The sequence below is a fragment of the Octopus bimaculoides genome, chromosome 4 (genome assembly GCF_001194135.2).
Source record: "Octopus bimaculoides isolate UCB-OBI-ISO-001 chromosome 4, ASM119413v2, whole genome shotgun sequence".
Taxonomy (NCBI): domain Eukaryota; kingdom Metazoa; phylum Mollusca; class Cephalopoda; order Octopoda; family Octopodidae; genus Octopus; species Octopus bimaculoides.
In genome coordinates, this window is record NC_068984.1 from 105,081,732 (window position 1) to 105,097,007 (window position 15,276).

General features: G+C 33.3%; 1 protein-coding gene across 2 annotated transcripts in view; it reads left to right on the plus strand.

The window, feature by feature from the left end:
- Positions 1-15,276, plus strand: part of LOC106882877 (furin) — a 198,667-nt gene that overhangs the window by 51,795 nt on the left and 131,596 nt on the right. For both annotated transcript variants that reach the window (XM_052967339.1, XM_052967340.1), the window contains exon 2: positions 422-520. In XM_052967339.1, coding sequence (XP_052823299.1) covers positions 422-520 — 99 coding nt within the window. The remainder of the gene's footprint in view (positions 1-421; positions 521-15,276) is intronic.

A 15,276-nucleotide genomic window follows, 5' to 3' on the forward strand; every position in this document is an offset into this window, starting at 1 on the left:
TATTGTTATAGATAAGTCTGCATCACAATAATGTAATAGCTGTAAGAAGTCTTAATCTTTTTTGCTCTTATAAATCATTGGTAAAATTTATTTTCCCTGTTTTTTGAGTTGTCTCTAAATTATCATTTTTCAGATATATTTGTAATATTTCAGATTGAGCTAAGGTGGCAAGTGGCATTCTGTCCATCTTTATGGTCTCACTTCAAATTCTGCTGAGGTTAACTTTGCCTTTCATCCTTTTGGGATCAATAAAATAAGTACCATTTGAGTACCGGGGGCAATGTAATCGACTACCCGCTCCCTAAAATTGCTGGTCTTGTGTCAAAATTTGAAACCAGTATTCCAGATTAAGCTATTGCCAGTTTAGCTATGCTAATTAAATAATTTTATTACATTGCCATCTTCATTTCATTTATTTCAGATCATGCCCGACTTCTATCATATACAACATAAAAAAGTAGCCAAGCGATCTATTTATGCCAGTAAATCTCATCAAGTGGCCTTAGCAGCAGAACCACAGGTATGTTTCTCCTTTAAATTTATTTACAATAAATTGGTTTTACTAAATAACTATGTACATCAGATGTACATAACTATGTACATCAGATGTACTATGTAATAGATGCTGCCTTATTTTGCATTAAGTGGAGGATAATTAAAATTCATCAAATATGTGTAAGGCTTCAAACTGGAGATTTCTTTTGATTCTAGCTTTCTTTATTTTCCTGTGATGTTTAAAGACACCTGTATAATTATAATTTTAAAATTCAGTACATGAGTAAACATAGATGAAATAAAAGAAAAGCCCAACACTTTGTCTCTACTAACAGAGCTTAGTAATTATCCTAAATTAGTTTCAGAACTAATTTAGGATTATAATTGACAGGCAACTTCATAGCTTAAATGTCTGGAATGAAATCTTATGAAAAGTCGTTTTTTTTCGTATCATACTATAATGGCCTCTGTTTCTGGGATCTTGTTAATCTCCTACCTCAAACATTAAGGCTCCCCACCTCCCAACCTCTTGTCTTTCCATCTTTCATCACCTTTCACTTCTTGACCCAGTACTAACTGCTGTATCCAATCCTTTGTCTCCTGAATATGGGCCTTCTGGAATCTGCTCTCTTCTGTCTTCTTGCAGATGTTGGCTTGCAACAGTCTAAACAGAACATTATGCCAATGAATTCACTGATCTCAGAGGGTCTGCAAAGGTTGTGGGCAATGCCTTTTCCTTCATACTCAGCACATAAAAGAAAAAGAAAAGAATCTTAATGACGCTGTAGTTTGGAAACTCAGTTATAAAATTTTTTTATGATTTACCAACTCCACAGTAGGGTCTTCAGGCTTATTTTGGTTGCATTGTTGTGCTGACTTTTGCAATTCTTCAATAGATACTTTTACTACAAGACTCAGCTAATTCCTCCAAATCTTCCAAATTGACAATTTGCATTCTCTCTTCATTGATTCAGTGATGTCATTGATGACTGCTGGTACTATTTTTCCAGGAAGTCATTGCCTGCTTCTGGCCATAGCTTCTTCCAAAATATATTCATGCAGTTCTCACTTGCTTCATCCCAAGGTATTTTGACATGATCTGTGATCTTTATAGATATTTCACTTTTTCCTCAAGTCCTTGATTGACATTCAACTTGGCTGCCTGTGCCTGCAACAAATTGTTTGAAAGTGCAGCGAAGGTGGAAGTAAGCCTTGATATTAGAAATTACATCCTTATTTATGGGTTGGAGTTACAAAGTAGTATTTCATAGTAGGTACTTTAACAGAAATGTAAATCTGAAGGATGTCAATAATAGCCTATTATCAATTGCTAACAATACTTTAGTTTCAAGGTTATGCTATTTACAATATCTTTACACCACTGGACAAAAGTATGAAAGTAACTGCTGTGTGAAAATTCCTATTGCTGCCCTATTCTTCTTGCTCTGAATCACAAATAGATATTATCTAAATTGGTGAACCATTTTCTGAATGATTAGTAGCTACTGGTTTCAGTATGAAAGTCTCATGAAGCATTACTGCCATGTAGAGGTGCTAGTCTTTTCAAGCCTTTCAATCAGAACCTTTTTTCCTCAGATGAAAGTGCAGGATGGCATTTTTCACCAGAAAAGAACTTTCATCTGTTGAATACAAAATGGTGAGGGAGGGTAGTTGTCATATTTGGTGATACTCTAAAAAACCTAGGGAAATTCTTTGGCTGCCTAGAAGTCCTCTTGCAGCTTTACAAGACATATAGATGCTTTGAAAGTTCTGGTGTTTTAAATTTGTGAATCCAAACACTGCAAACTGTGAATGATTCTGAATTATCTCTTCTTTGCAAATGTCTATTGATGCTCCTTATTTTTCCCATTATGATAAGTTGGCTTATTAGCATGTTGCATTGTGTTACATTACCCACTCATTTAGTGAGTATATCTTTACTCATTTTTGTTTTTATACAAAAATTTATGAAGTCATCATTTCTGATATTAGTGGGTTCATCATGGCGGAAGCCTTTATTTTGTCTGCAATTTTCAAGGGTTGTAATTGTTGATATGACCAATATTAAAGTCTTACCCACATATATCCAATATTTACCAGCTTCCAGTCACCTCAACACTTGCAATTTTGCATTCAGTGTCATGGTTTGCCTTATAACCATGGATGAACTTTTAGCACTTGCAGTTCTAAGATACATTCTACTCATGATGGCTAACAAATTCTGTGAAAATTTTGGTTGCATGTAAAAGTATGCATAAATGTGAATCATAGTTTTTTTTACATGTTTGCATAAAATTATTATTGTAACAGTATTGTGCTTTTCTACTGAAATTAGCATCTCGAAGAAAAAAAAACTACTATAGTGAATCATTGCTAGACAGAGAGTATAATATTGCTAAAACCATACCCTTAACTTTTTTTGTTACCATATTTCTGACAAACTACCCTACTTGTATTTCAATTAATTTTGAAAAATAATTGAGTAAAATAACTTTGTCATTATTAAGCTGATGTTTGGAATATAAATTAACATGAAATTTTAATGGAGAGTTTTAATTTAGATCACTTTAAACAGGATGTTTGTATCAATGAACCAAGAGTGTTGTCAGGCAATTTGGTATCAAAAGGATTAAGACTTCACTCCCTTTTCAGGACCAGGAAATATTTCAACACTTATCAGTTACTGATAAGTTTCTTTAAAGCTCAAGTATGACCCACATTACTTCACTACTTACATGTTTGCTGTAGCTACATGCAAACCTTCTAGGCTGTTTAAGAAGAAACAAATGTAGCCAATGACAAACATTTACTTGCCAACCTTCTACAATCACTAGTGCACAGATATGTGGTTTCTGCTGCCTCTCCTTCTGCTAAAATGCCTTATTTCTTGCTCCCAAACCCTGCAATAAATTGTTTCTCAATCTTCCATACATAAAATTGTAACTCTCCACAAATTCATGTCTGCCTCTTTAGAAATCAACCTTCAAAAGATCAAACAGAATCCTGATCCTTTCAGTTTGGGTTGCCCTCGGAATTTCTTGAGTGGCTAGACATCTTGTTCCAACAAACTATTAAATACATATGGCCATATTCTTTACTTTTATATAATAGCTCAAATGCAAAAACCAATACCCAGGCATGGCTGTATGGTAAGAAGTTTGCTTCCCAATGGAACCACATGGTTCCAGGTCCAGTCCCACTGCATGGCACCTTGGACAAGTGTCTTCTATTATAGCCTTGGGCCAACCAAATCCTTGTGAGTTGATTTCGTAGAGGGAAAATGAAAGAAGCTGCATGAGTTTTTGTGTCTGTCTCCCACCACAGCTTTAAAACTGGTGTGGGCATGTTTACATCCCTGTAACTTAGAGGTTCAGCAAAAAGACTGATAGAATAAGAACCAGGCTTTAAAAAAAATAAATACTGGGGTCATTTCATTCAACTAAAAACTCAAGGCAGTGCTCCAGTATGGCTGCTGTCTAATGACTGAGACAAGAGATGGAAAAACGAGACCCATATTTTTCTTGAAAATCAGTATTTTCTCAAATATACTTTTATTCAACTCTGTACAGTTGTTGGCCCATTTTAAAGTTTGACTAAGACCTATGTGGGAGTGCAGCTCATATGTCATGTCCAGCATACTGCAGTTGCCACAGGCAGGCCATTTGTTCCATTCCTCTAACAAGATATATACCTCCTTTGACCATGCACACCCAATACATCTACATTTCTTGTCACAAGTCAGTGAGAGAGCTTCTTTATGGTTGCTTGACCCATTAGAAATAGCAACCAAATCTCCCTCAAATTGCATTTTACTGTCTTAATAACATGACACCGGCAAAATAGATATAGAAATACAAAAAGACATTAGTCAGCTTGGTCAGGTCAGACTTAGTGGTTAAACATCTCCTCATCCATATTCTAATTCCCCAAGTGCCAATCTTTCCTTTTACTGAACTCAAGACTCATTTACTGTGTTTTACTTTCAGCCATCAACCTTCAATGGTTGAAGCTCATCAGTCTTGGAGGGCCTTTAGACTATGAACACCTCTTCTATTCCTTTAATTAAATATTAACCCATTAGCATTCTGATAGCTCTGTCAAATTTAATGCTTATTCATTCACATGGTTTTAAATTCATCATGCATTACCTTGTAGCTTGGAGATTTCAATGTAATTGTTATTTTTAGAATGACTTTGTAGGATAGGTTTGAGAGGCCGGATATGGCCATTTTGAACATAAAACAGGTAAAATATTTGGGCCAGATACGACCAGTTTAAGTACTAAAGAGTTAATTCTAATTCTTCTTCATGGGTGCAAGCATGGCTTTATGGTTAAGAAATCTGATTTGCAATCCCGTGGTTTAGAGTTCAGTCTCATTGAGCAGTGCCTCATGAAACTTTTTACCACAGTTCTAAGTTTCCTCTGTTGGGTCAACAGGAACTGTAGAAGCCCATCAAATGGGCTGCATCTGTTCATAAGTGATATACCTTAATCTGTTGCCCAGTTTAACACCACAGTCTGGTTCTTGGGTGTCTTTAGTGAAGGTCCTATGTAAAAAGGTAATGCGCATTGCTCTCCCTCTTCTAAGCCATAGAAAACATTATTTGTGAAGTTAACTTTTTAGTAAAGTCACTGTTAACTCTTGTAGTTCTGTAGTAGTTATCCTCAATAAACCTGTTGAAATGAAAGTTTTAAATGAAATGTTGCTTGTCTGGAACAAAAGTCATAAAAATATAATTATTGCATAAATTTGGATGAAATATGCTGTTACACCATAATGACAATTGAGGTAAATTGTGAGCATGGTTTTTATCTGTTGTCATATCACTGTCACCTGCAAAAGTAACTTAAATACAGTTAAGTTGAATACATGTAGATGATCTCACATACTTTCTACCAGATATTTCTGGGGGCTGATTTCTCATCTTAGAACTGAATTTATGCTGCAGGTAGTTTCTGTAACTTGAAAGCTGCACAACTCACATAAGTAAAAGGATTCTAAAATATACCTTCATCTCCTCCATTCAGAACTTTTGAAAGGCTCAACAAATTAGTGCTATTTTCTCTTGTTCCAATAACTACACACATCTCAAAACCCACAAGTATGTGGAGACCTACATTTAAAATGTATCAGTAAATTAATGGGTTTTAATTCTTACCATTTACAAAAGCATTGATGCAATCAGCTATATGACTACTCCAATCCTGTTCAGAATCAATTAATCCCAACATTTCTTAGATCACTGGTGCTTATAGATACACTGAAATGTCACTAATTATTTTACCCAATCTCAAGCACTTTTTCACTAATAATAAATCCTTAATAAATAGCATTGAATTCTAACCCACTTCTTGAGGTATTAACTGCCATTATGCTTTAGAATCAAAGGAATGAAAAGTTCAAAGAAAATCACTCAATAAAATGCAAAAAGCTAAACAAAGCACATATAGTGTAAACAGGAAGTCTTTTGATAGAAAGTTCTTTCTAGAATGAGACTAAACTTTGTTTCTTGCAAAAGAGCTGAGTCACAGTTTTCAATCTCAAACAATAATATTGCTTCAATTTCAGTTTCATACAGTTTAGGATTTAGTAACAAGTACAGTTATTTGCAATATGGGTTTTCAAGAGTTGCTTTTGGGAATGTCTTCATTTTTGTTTTTTCTGTTTTTTTAAGGGAGGTATGCCTATTTAATCTAATTTCCATGTGCATTTTCTGAATTGATCAACTTCTCTCTATTAGGTTAGTTCCTTTTTTTAAATAAATTATGAAAACATATTTACAGTAGAAAAATGTTGAAATAGTAGCAAAAACATGATCCTTCACAGGTATTTGCCTATCATTTTCAAACCTCTATTGATAGGAATGTATTTTGATTCAAACACCTATTATAATTAATCATTATATTAATATTCTCAGGTGGTGAACTGGTATTGTTTACATGTCAAAATGCATAGCAGCGTTTTATCCATCTTTTAGTTTGTATTCCACTGAGGTTTACTCTGCCTTTCATCCTTTTGAGGTGGATAAGTTATATACCACTCAAGCTAGCTGCTCCCTCCCCAAAAATTTCAGGCCTTGTGTCTCTAGTAGATAAAGGATTATACTCAATATTCAACTGCCCATGGTATCTTTCTTCCATTAGTATCATGTATAATATTTACCTTTCTCTTTAAAGTACTAGCTATAGTTTTCTGAATATAGCTAACAGTGAATTTTTCCACTCTTCTACATTCAAGTTTATTGAAAAGTAATAAAATCTTGCTTTCAGTCAATTGATTGTAATTTGGAGCTTTTATGCTGCCAAGATTTTGAATCAAATGATACACTTATATGGCTTCTAACTCAAATTCATATATCCTGCTCTCAAAAATGCCATCTTCCATCAGTTCTTTATTTTGTGGTCCAATAAAAATACCACCATTTAATTTTGGTTCAGTTACATCTAAGAACTTATAGTAACAGTCTTTCAATGCTCTTTTATCGTCATGAAGAGCTTTTAGGAAAATATTATGCATCATAAATTTATATACAATAGTTATAGGTTATATACAATAGTTGTAGGTTCAAACATGGTTGCTTCGCAACCACATGGTCTCAGGTTCAGTCCCACTGTGTGGCATACTGGGCAAGTGTCTAGTATAGCCCTGAACTGACCAAGGCTTTGCAAATGAATTTGGTACATGGAAACTGAAAGAAACTTATCATATATATATGTATATCTTTGTCTCTGTGTCTTGATATCGCATGATAGTTGTAAACAAGTGTCACTATCATATAAACAGTGTCATTCATTTTCAGTATTCTGTGAAAACATGTCAGCATTGGGAAATATTATCTTGCTTGGAAATGGGTGAGGGTTTGCAACTGGAAGGGCATGTAACCATAGAAAATCTGTCTCACTAAACTCCATCTGACCCTTGCAAGCATGGTAAAGTGGATGTTAAACCAGTGCTGCTGCTGATACATTATATCTACTGAAGGATTTACATTAAAGTTTTTTTTTTTTTTTTTTTTTTTTGGCGTCAGCTTTTCTATAAAAATATGTTGCTATAAAAAAATGTTCTGTGTCCACTCAGTTATCTTGGTCACTAAAGATAAGTATTTTATACAACAACCTCAAACACAACATGTTACTACTTGCATATCAGCACAAATAATCCAATGTACTTATAATTATTTACTATTTGAAGCAAGAGTTTCATGTTTTGAGGGCAGACAAGTGATCTACTTTTAAATAAGATTGATGATAAATTAATTCTTCAAATATAAGCACGAAATCAAATGATTTCTAATCATCTGATTTATATATTCCAATTATTAAATATAATTGGAATATATAAATCACCTGCATTACTCAAAGGTTTTACCAACTTTTATCTCCTATTTATATACTGCAATGCTTTAAGCAAATAACAGTACTCTCTTTACATACATGCATACATAAAAAAAACCCCAGATATATATATATATCTCCATAGTAACAAAACCAATTCATCCAGAAACCCCATTCACTACCACACAAATCAATAGCATATCAGTTAAAGTATATGACCTCAAGGACTGGGTTTTTTTTCTTTTTAAAAAGTCAACCAAGGACAAAGATTTGCACCTAAATCACAACTTTCAATATTAATAAAACATAATCAATACAAAACAAATGCATATAATAACAATGTAAACAATACAATATGATAAATAGCAAGAATAATAAAATATAAATAGATTTGTGTAAAATTCATATCTCATTCCAAAGGTTTCTTTTTCACAAAGATAGTTGATACTGCTAAATAACATCAATGATATGTAGAATGAAAGAATGATTAAATTTTTGATTTGCATTTATAAATAAATGTAAAAAAGATTATAAATTAACAATTAAAAAATCACACCTGAGTTTAGTATGTTATTCAGCCAAAGTGAAGGGCAACATGATAATAGGATTAGGTGGAAATTTTTGAGAAGGAAAAGTCATCTCTTTTAAGCATCTTTGGAGAATGTCTCATCAGGGTCTGTTACTTAAGAAAAAACAACAGAAGCAGAAAGGTATTAAGTCACTTTTTAAAGAATGCATGCAGGATGGATTTCTATAAGCTATTCCAAAAGTATCACAACAGTTTCTAAGAAAAATAGTTGATACTTAGCTCAATATCCTCTAAGAAAAAGTGATAGGGTCTCATAAGGTCTTTCAGCTCACTCTAGATAAAAAAGAAAAACGTTTTGGCTGTTCTCTTGAGAGAACTCCTTTTGGATGATTTTGGCCTTCCTCCTTAATGTCCAGTCATTGTTATCCCGCTTCTTTGTGATCAGGCTCCCTCAGATCGTTGAAGAACAGTTTTCTTTTGTGCTTCTCAAGCAAGCCATTCATATCCTCTTCATTCATCTCCAGGCCCATGGATTTATTCACATACAATTTTTTCCACTACAAACTGTATCAGACATTTCAAAGCCCTTTAAAGAAACTGCATCAGGTCACAATGCTTTCTAAGAAGTGTTCAGATACTTAGAGGTAAGCCCTCCTCATAATTTCACCATGAAATGAACCTCATTTGCATTGATGAGGTGGTTCTTCTAAAACCCTGTTAATGGTTAATGTCCCATTACTAGAAGTTACTTCAAAACAGGCCCTGAATAGATGGTTTGTGTACACTTTTAAAATTTGCTCTCAGTTGCTAATCCATCAGCTGTGTCATAGGAGTGATATTGGGAGCAAGAAATTTGATAAAATCAAATACCTGTGGCATTACACCAGCATACCCACTCCTGATTAGGAAGGGGTATGCTGGAGCACTATCGATAACAAGAAGAGCCTTCATTGTAAGACATCAGTGAAACACAGTGAATAAGTTCCTGGTAATAAAAGTCTGAGATGGAAAGCCATTGGGCACTAAACCTGTTCTTGTTGATCTGAATGATATACTAGGACTAGTTTTGCCTTCAGATTGCCTGAAGTTTCACTCTGTCCTTCATGTACTGAGAATTTGATTTCTTCTTGTGGAGTATAGGTCCTCCTAGGTGTTATAAATAGAAAAAGGAAAATCCAGTCTCGTTGCAGTTAGAAAATTGTTGAGAAGAAAAATTGCACTTAGAAGCTCACAAAATTTGGTACAGTAACACAAACATTTTTCTAAAAGATTCAAACCCACCTTTGCTGGTTTTAAATTCTACTTGCTTTACATTGCTCTCAACACTGGTAATGGAAATATCTCTCTCAAATTGTTCGTGAAGAGACTTCTCTTTTTCACAACCAAATGTTTCTCTTACTGTATTACCTGCAAATTGTTTCTCTTTGAAAGATTATTCTTTTCCATCTCTTTAGTATTTGAGGTATGAATATTATGAAATCTGCATATACTTTTAACCACTGATGCACTGTATAGTTCATCCTTTCTTTTAAAAATGGTATAGATTGTAGATTCAGCCAATCCATATTCCAGACTTAACTCAGTGCTACTTTCTCTCTTAGAAATCCTTTTCTTTATTTCCTCAGTAATTTTCTTTTGTATAAGTTTTACTTCAGTATGGTAAATATTTCTATTAAAAAAAGTTTAAACACAATATTGATTTCTATATTAAAAAAAAAAGCAAACAAATTTATCCTCAAGCAAATTCCACTGAAATGAAATAACAATGCTGAATGATGATACAAATTCAAGGAAAGACGTGGTAGGCTCAGAAATTAGTTTCTTTCCATGTGCAGAGATTATGCATTTTCTTTTGCATTTGTCAAATTGTGTATGTGGGCCCAAGTGACCTTTCATTACTATAATATTCATTCATTAGTATTAATTTAAGAATTTATCATTGACACAATTTTATTAATTTCTAAATTAACTGAAGAGCATTATTTACTATGAATGTCAAAAGTCTTTCCACTACTGTTCCATTAATGGAAATTATAAAGTTTTGTTTAATGTGTACACACATCATACAATAAAACCACCTGCTATACACGGAACATTTTCTGTTGGCCTGCACAACTGAAGTTCCTTTTTGCTGTTCACAAGGTGATATATGCACCAAAAGGGATGAAGTGCTTATAGGTTCCCCATTTGGACCTGTCTGTGACATTCTACATGGCTAATGTGAAAAACAAAGTTGCTTTCAAACATAACCACATTATCTATGATGAGCTTTTAGTAGCAGACTAAAATAATCCAAGATTGAAAACTGAGGTTTTTTATTGGTATCTTTTGTATATGGGACAAACTTATTGATCCCTACCACCAGCACTCAATCAGAAATGTTATTGCTGCACTGTTTAATCAAAAGGTCATATGAGTTTCTATATTTATTAAGGAAAAGCAGGTTGAAGTTAATTTTTTGTCACAGTCAGACTTGGGGACATTTTATGTATTAAATTTATTAATACTGTATTATTCTAGAAGATGAGAGGTTAAAGTATGAAGAAAGAGGTGAGAGCAGAACAGGTTTTTTTGTTGTAGAGGAGCTGCACAAGTAACCAAGTGGCTCCTCTCTATCAAGAAACTTGTTCTGCTTTGGCCCTTTCTTTTATGTATTTAACTTCTCATCTCCTAGCATAAAGCTACCTCTCTCAGAGTTTGTAATCTTGCAAGCTGCATGATAACCTCACTAGTGTTAGTGGCACAAAAAAGCACCCAGTACATGCTGTAAATGTGATTGGCAGGGCATCCAGCCAAAAAAATCATGCCAAAGTAGACAGTAGTGCGTGATGATGTCCTTGGACTGAAACAGTTCAAACCCATGCCAGCACAGAACATGGACATTATAATAATGATGATGGTGTCATAACATTTTTACCAATAAATTATATGGATACAACAAACTAATATTCCAGAAATTTGTGTAATTGTTCATAAATATATTTCTCAATTTTTATTTATTAATTATCTGTAATGGAAAATATGAAAGTCCCTGTTTATAAATTTAAAACTAATAGGAACTTAGTTCTCATATTTCATTTTTAAGAGTAATTTTCAAATAAGATATTCAAACTGGAAAAAAATAATTAATGTCAGTTTCATGATTGTTAGTTTTCTTTGATTCTTTTTTAAAGTTTTTTTTTTCTTTTAGTTCAATTAACTGTGAAAGCTTTAGAAATCAATAGAAACTATAATAAATCATATGAAACCACTAGTTGTTGCAGTTATTAAGATTCAAATATTAGCTTTTGAATGAAACAATTGGAAACTAGTATGCTTTTGAATTTTATAGTGTTAAATTTCTTTAATAGTTTTTTTTTTACCACAAAAGTGGGCCATATCATTTCCTTTCTAATTTAATTTCAAATTCAAAGAAATTTTAGATGTTTGTTTGGCACAACAGTCAGAAAAATCTTTCATAAAGCTCCAGCATAATAGCTATTGGTCTTTTATTTGGAATTGTATTTAGATGTTACTGCTATTTTTTCTTCTTCTTTCCTATTAGAATTTTCATTTCTCTTTAGGTGTTATTGTTTTTGTTTTTTATTTTAGAATGTCTGAAGTAGTTTATTTATAAAATTTTGACAAAACACATTATTTGTGCTGTTCAACATGTTTATGCAAACGCAGTCTAATGGCATTTCATCCAAAGTGCCATTTTGTTTTTAGGTTTAATGTAGATGTTCATGTGAAAGCTAAATTTTGACAGTCAATTGACCAAAATGAAATGTTACAAACTTGGTTTCTTTGTGCAGGCAGAAGCAAGATAAAAACTGAAATCCTAATGCTTTTATTTAAATATTTTTTCCAAATATGGGAATTTAATGGCTTTAGTATTAACACTTTTTGTGTAATAGAAAGTGATTATTAATATTTTTATCTGTGATATTTGTTTGTGTGATGTAGTAAAAATGGTATTGAAAAATATAACATTCTAAGACCATTGAAGCCAATAGCTGTTTGCAGTGTCCTTCATTCATTGATTTGGTCCAGTATAGACACATTCTGATGAATGATATATCACCTTGAAGGGATCAATCACTGAAATTGATCCCAGTGTTTATTTGAAATCTTGTGCTTATTCTGTTGGACTCTTTCTACTGAGCTGCTAAGTTAGAGACAAGCATGAAGACATATGTGTGTAAACACACACCTGTGCATCCACAAAAGGCTTCCACACAGTTTCTATCTATTAAATTCATTTTCTAGCTGTTGGTTGTCCCAAAGCTACAATAGATACCCAAGTCTGAACCTGAAACTACTTGGTTGCAAAGTGAACTTCTTAATTGTTCTGCCATGCCTTTGCTATATAAAAATATAAATGTAAAAATAAAACAATATTTTTTTTAAAAAAGCAGGTTCAAAGAATAAAAAACGAGCTGAACTGTATAATAAGGCATTAAACATTTTTAAAAAATCCCTTTCTTCTGCTAGTGTATCTTCATTTGTCCCAAATCTACATCATTTCTTGTGAAAGCCCAATACCTTCAGATTTGACATCATTACTTCTTTCAGTGTCTGCAATTGGTCTATTCTTTCACTGTCACTTCACAAAACTATATCTTTTAATATCTGCTATCACAACTAATGTTGCTCATTTGTCTATAGTTTCTAGAAAAGAAACCTTTAGGAGTTTGTAAATTATTTAATATCTGTTTTCAATCTTGGTCTTGTATACCAGTGATCAGACACTCAAACTATGACCCTTATTTTTTTTACAGAGAGTATAGACCTAGGACCACTTTAAACAGTCCTTTACTTTTTTAGACAGTAGAGTAGGATTTGAGAGGGATTTAGCTAGTATTTCTAGCAGCTAACAACTGCGTAGGGATTCTCCTGTATATACAAATATAAGAGGTTTATATGTGAAACTAAGAGCCTAAATCTTTTTGTCAAATACACAAACATGACTGCTTAATATCAACAACTTCAGATTGTAGAGTAAACATTATGCAATAAAGGCTAAAAATAAAAAGTCATGACTTTTTTTGCAATTGACAAAATGATTTTATAAGACCCTCCAAGATACAACAAAAGAATACAAAAATATTCTTTAAATAACGAAAATAACCATTGGGAGAATACCATTTTTAATTAATAGATTCGAACTCCTTAATTTTGACATTAACCAAAATCTATTGGATATCAATAATGAAAAATGTTCTTGAGTGGTTTAGGGAGGTATTAACATTACTACAATATAAAACTTAATTTTCTAATTTACATTTTGGGATTTTGTTTTCCTATTCTACTTATTCACAGGCACTTTTCTGTACTGGCAAAATGTGGGTAGGTTTGTAAACTAGAAATTTCATGTGCAGTATTGAAGTGTGTGTGTGTGTATACTCATACACAGATATGCATATGAATGCCTTTCAAATTCTTAACTATCCATTCAGAAATAGGATTACACAAAATAGGTTATGGTATTTTGTTTCTAGGTAGGATCCAGTTAAAATGAATTTGATATATATAATCTACAGGGTGTGGCAAAAACAGATTCACCAGTCTTGATAAATTTTTTGACAGCAAATGCACAGTGTGCATCAGTCTAAACCATGATGGTAACTAAGAGAAAAAACAAGCACTAAAACATTAGCTATATGAAAACATTGTTGCCACCTGCCTAATTTCACTAGTGGCAGAGTACAACAGAAGAACATATTGTGGTGGAGGGGTTCTGCTTCACCCTGTTTAAACAGATGGGTTGTGTACTGTAACTTAATCTCTAAAAATCATTTGCAGAAAAACTTCTTATTCTTTAGATGAAGCAAAACTGCTTCTTGTTGAGAGTTCTAAATCATTTCTTTCTTTTCTAACTTATTTTAAATTTCAGTTTTTATAAATATTTTTCCTTTTTCATTTCTAAAACAGCAGTTAACTTTGAAGTTTGTTAAATCGGTATTACTGGCCAGAGTTATGAATACTTTTTTCTTTAACTCTCTTCCAATTACATTTATTTCAATATGTTTTCAATGACAGGGATTGGCAAAAGCAGCAAGATACTGAATAACTAGTGTCATATCTAGTTATAGTCATTAACATAGTGAGTTCAAATTCTACTGAGATCGACTTACAAGCATAAAAAAGAACCAGTCATAAGCTAGAAGAAAATAATCATTACCTTCATCTCCAAAATATGTGGTTTTGTACTTACATTAAAAATTATTTTCCAACTGCATTATATAGTATGACTTACGAGGGGTGTATGAAAAGTCTTGAGCCTCAAAACAACAAAACATAGTACAAGACTTCTGATGATTTATTTTTCAACACAGTCCCCCTCAATGGCTGAACACTTTCTCCAGTGGTGCTGAAGCGCCATTATCCTGGCATAGAGGAACACTTTTGTTTGAGACTCCAAGAAACTTCCTACAGCATCTATGACGTCATTGTCACTGGCAAAATGGTGACAAGCCAGGGCTTTTTTCATTTTTGAGAATAGATGAAAGTCAAAGGAGGCTAAGTCTGGTGAATAAGGTAGCTGGGAAACAAGTTCGTATCCACAATCACGAATTGTTGCCATGGCAACCACTGAGGTGTGGGCTGGAGCATTGTCGTGATAAAAAAGGACTCCTCTGGTGAGCATTCCCAGCCTTTTTTCTTTGATTGCTTCTCGGAGGCATTTCAGTAGCTGAGAATAATACAGCCCTGTCACAGTGTGACCCTTTTCAAGGTAATCAATCAGCAAGACACATTGAGAATCAAAAAAAAAACTGACGCCATGATCTTGCCAGCTGAAGGAATGACCCTGGCCTTCTTTGGGGTCGGAGAAGATGTGTGCTTCCACTGCTTTGATTGTTCTTTGGTTTCAGGCTGGTAATGATGAACCCAACTTTCGTCCATAGTAATGAAATGAGCAAGAAAATTCTCTTCA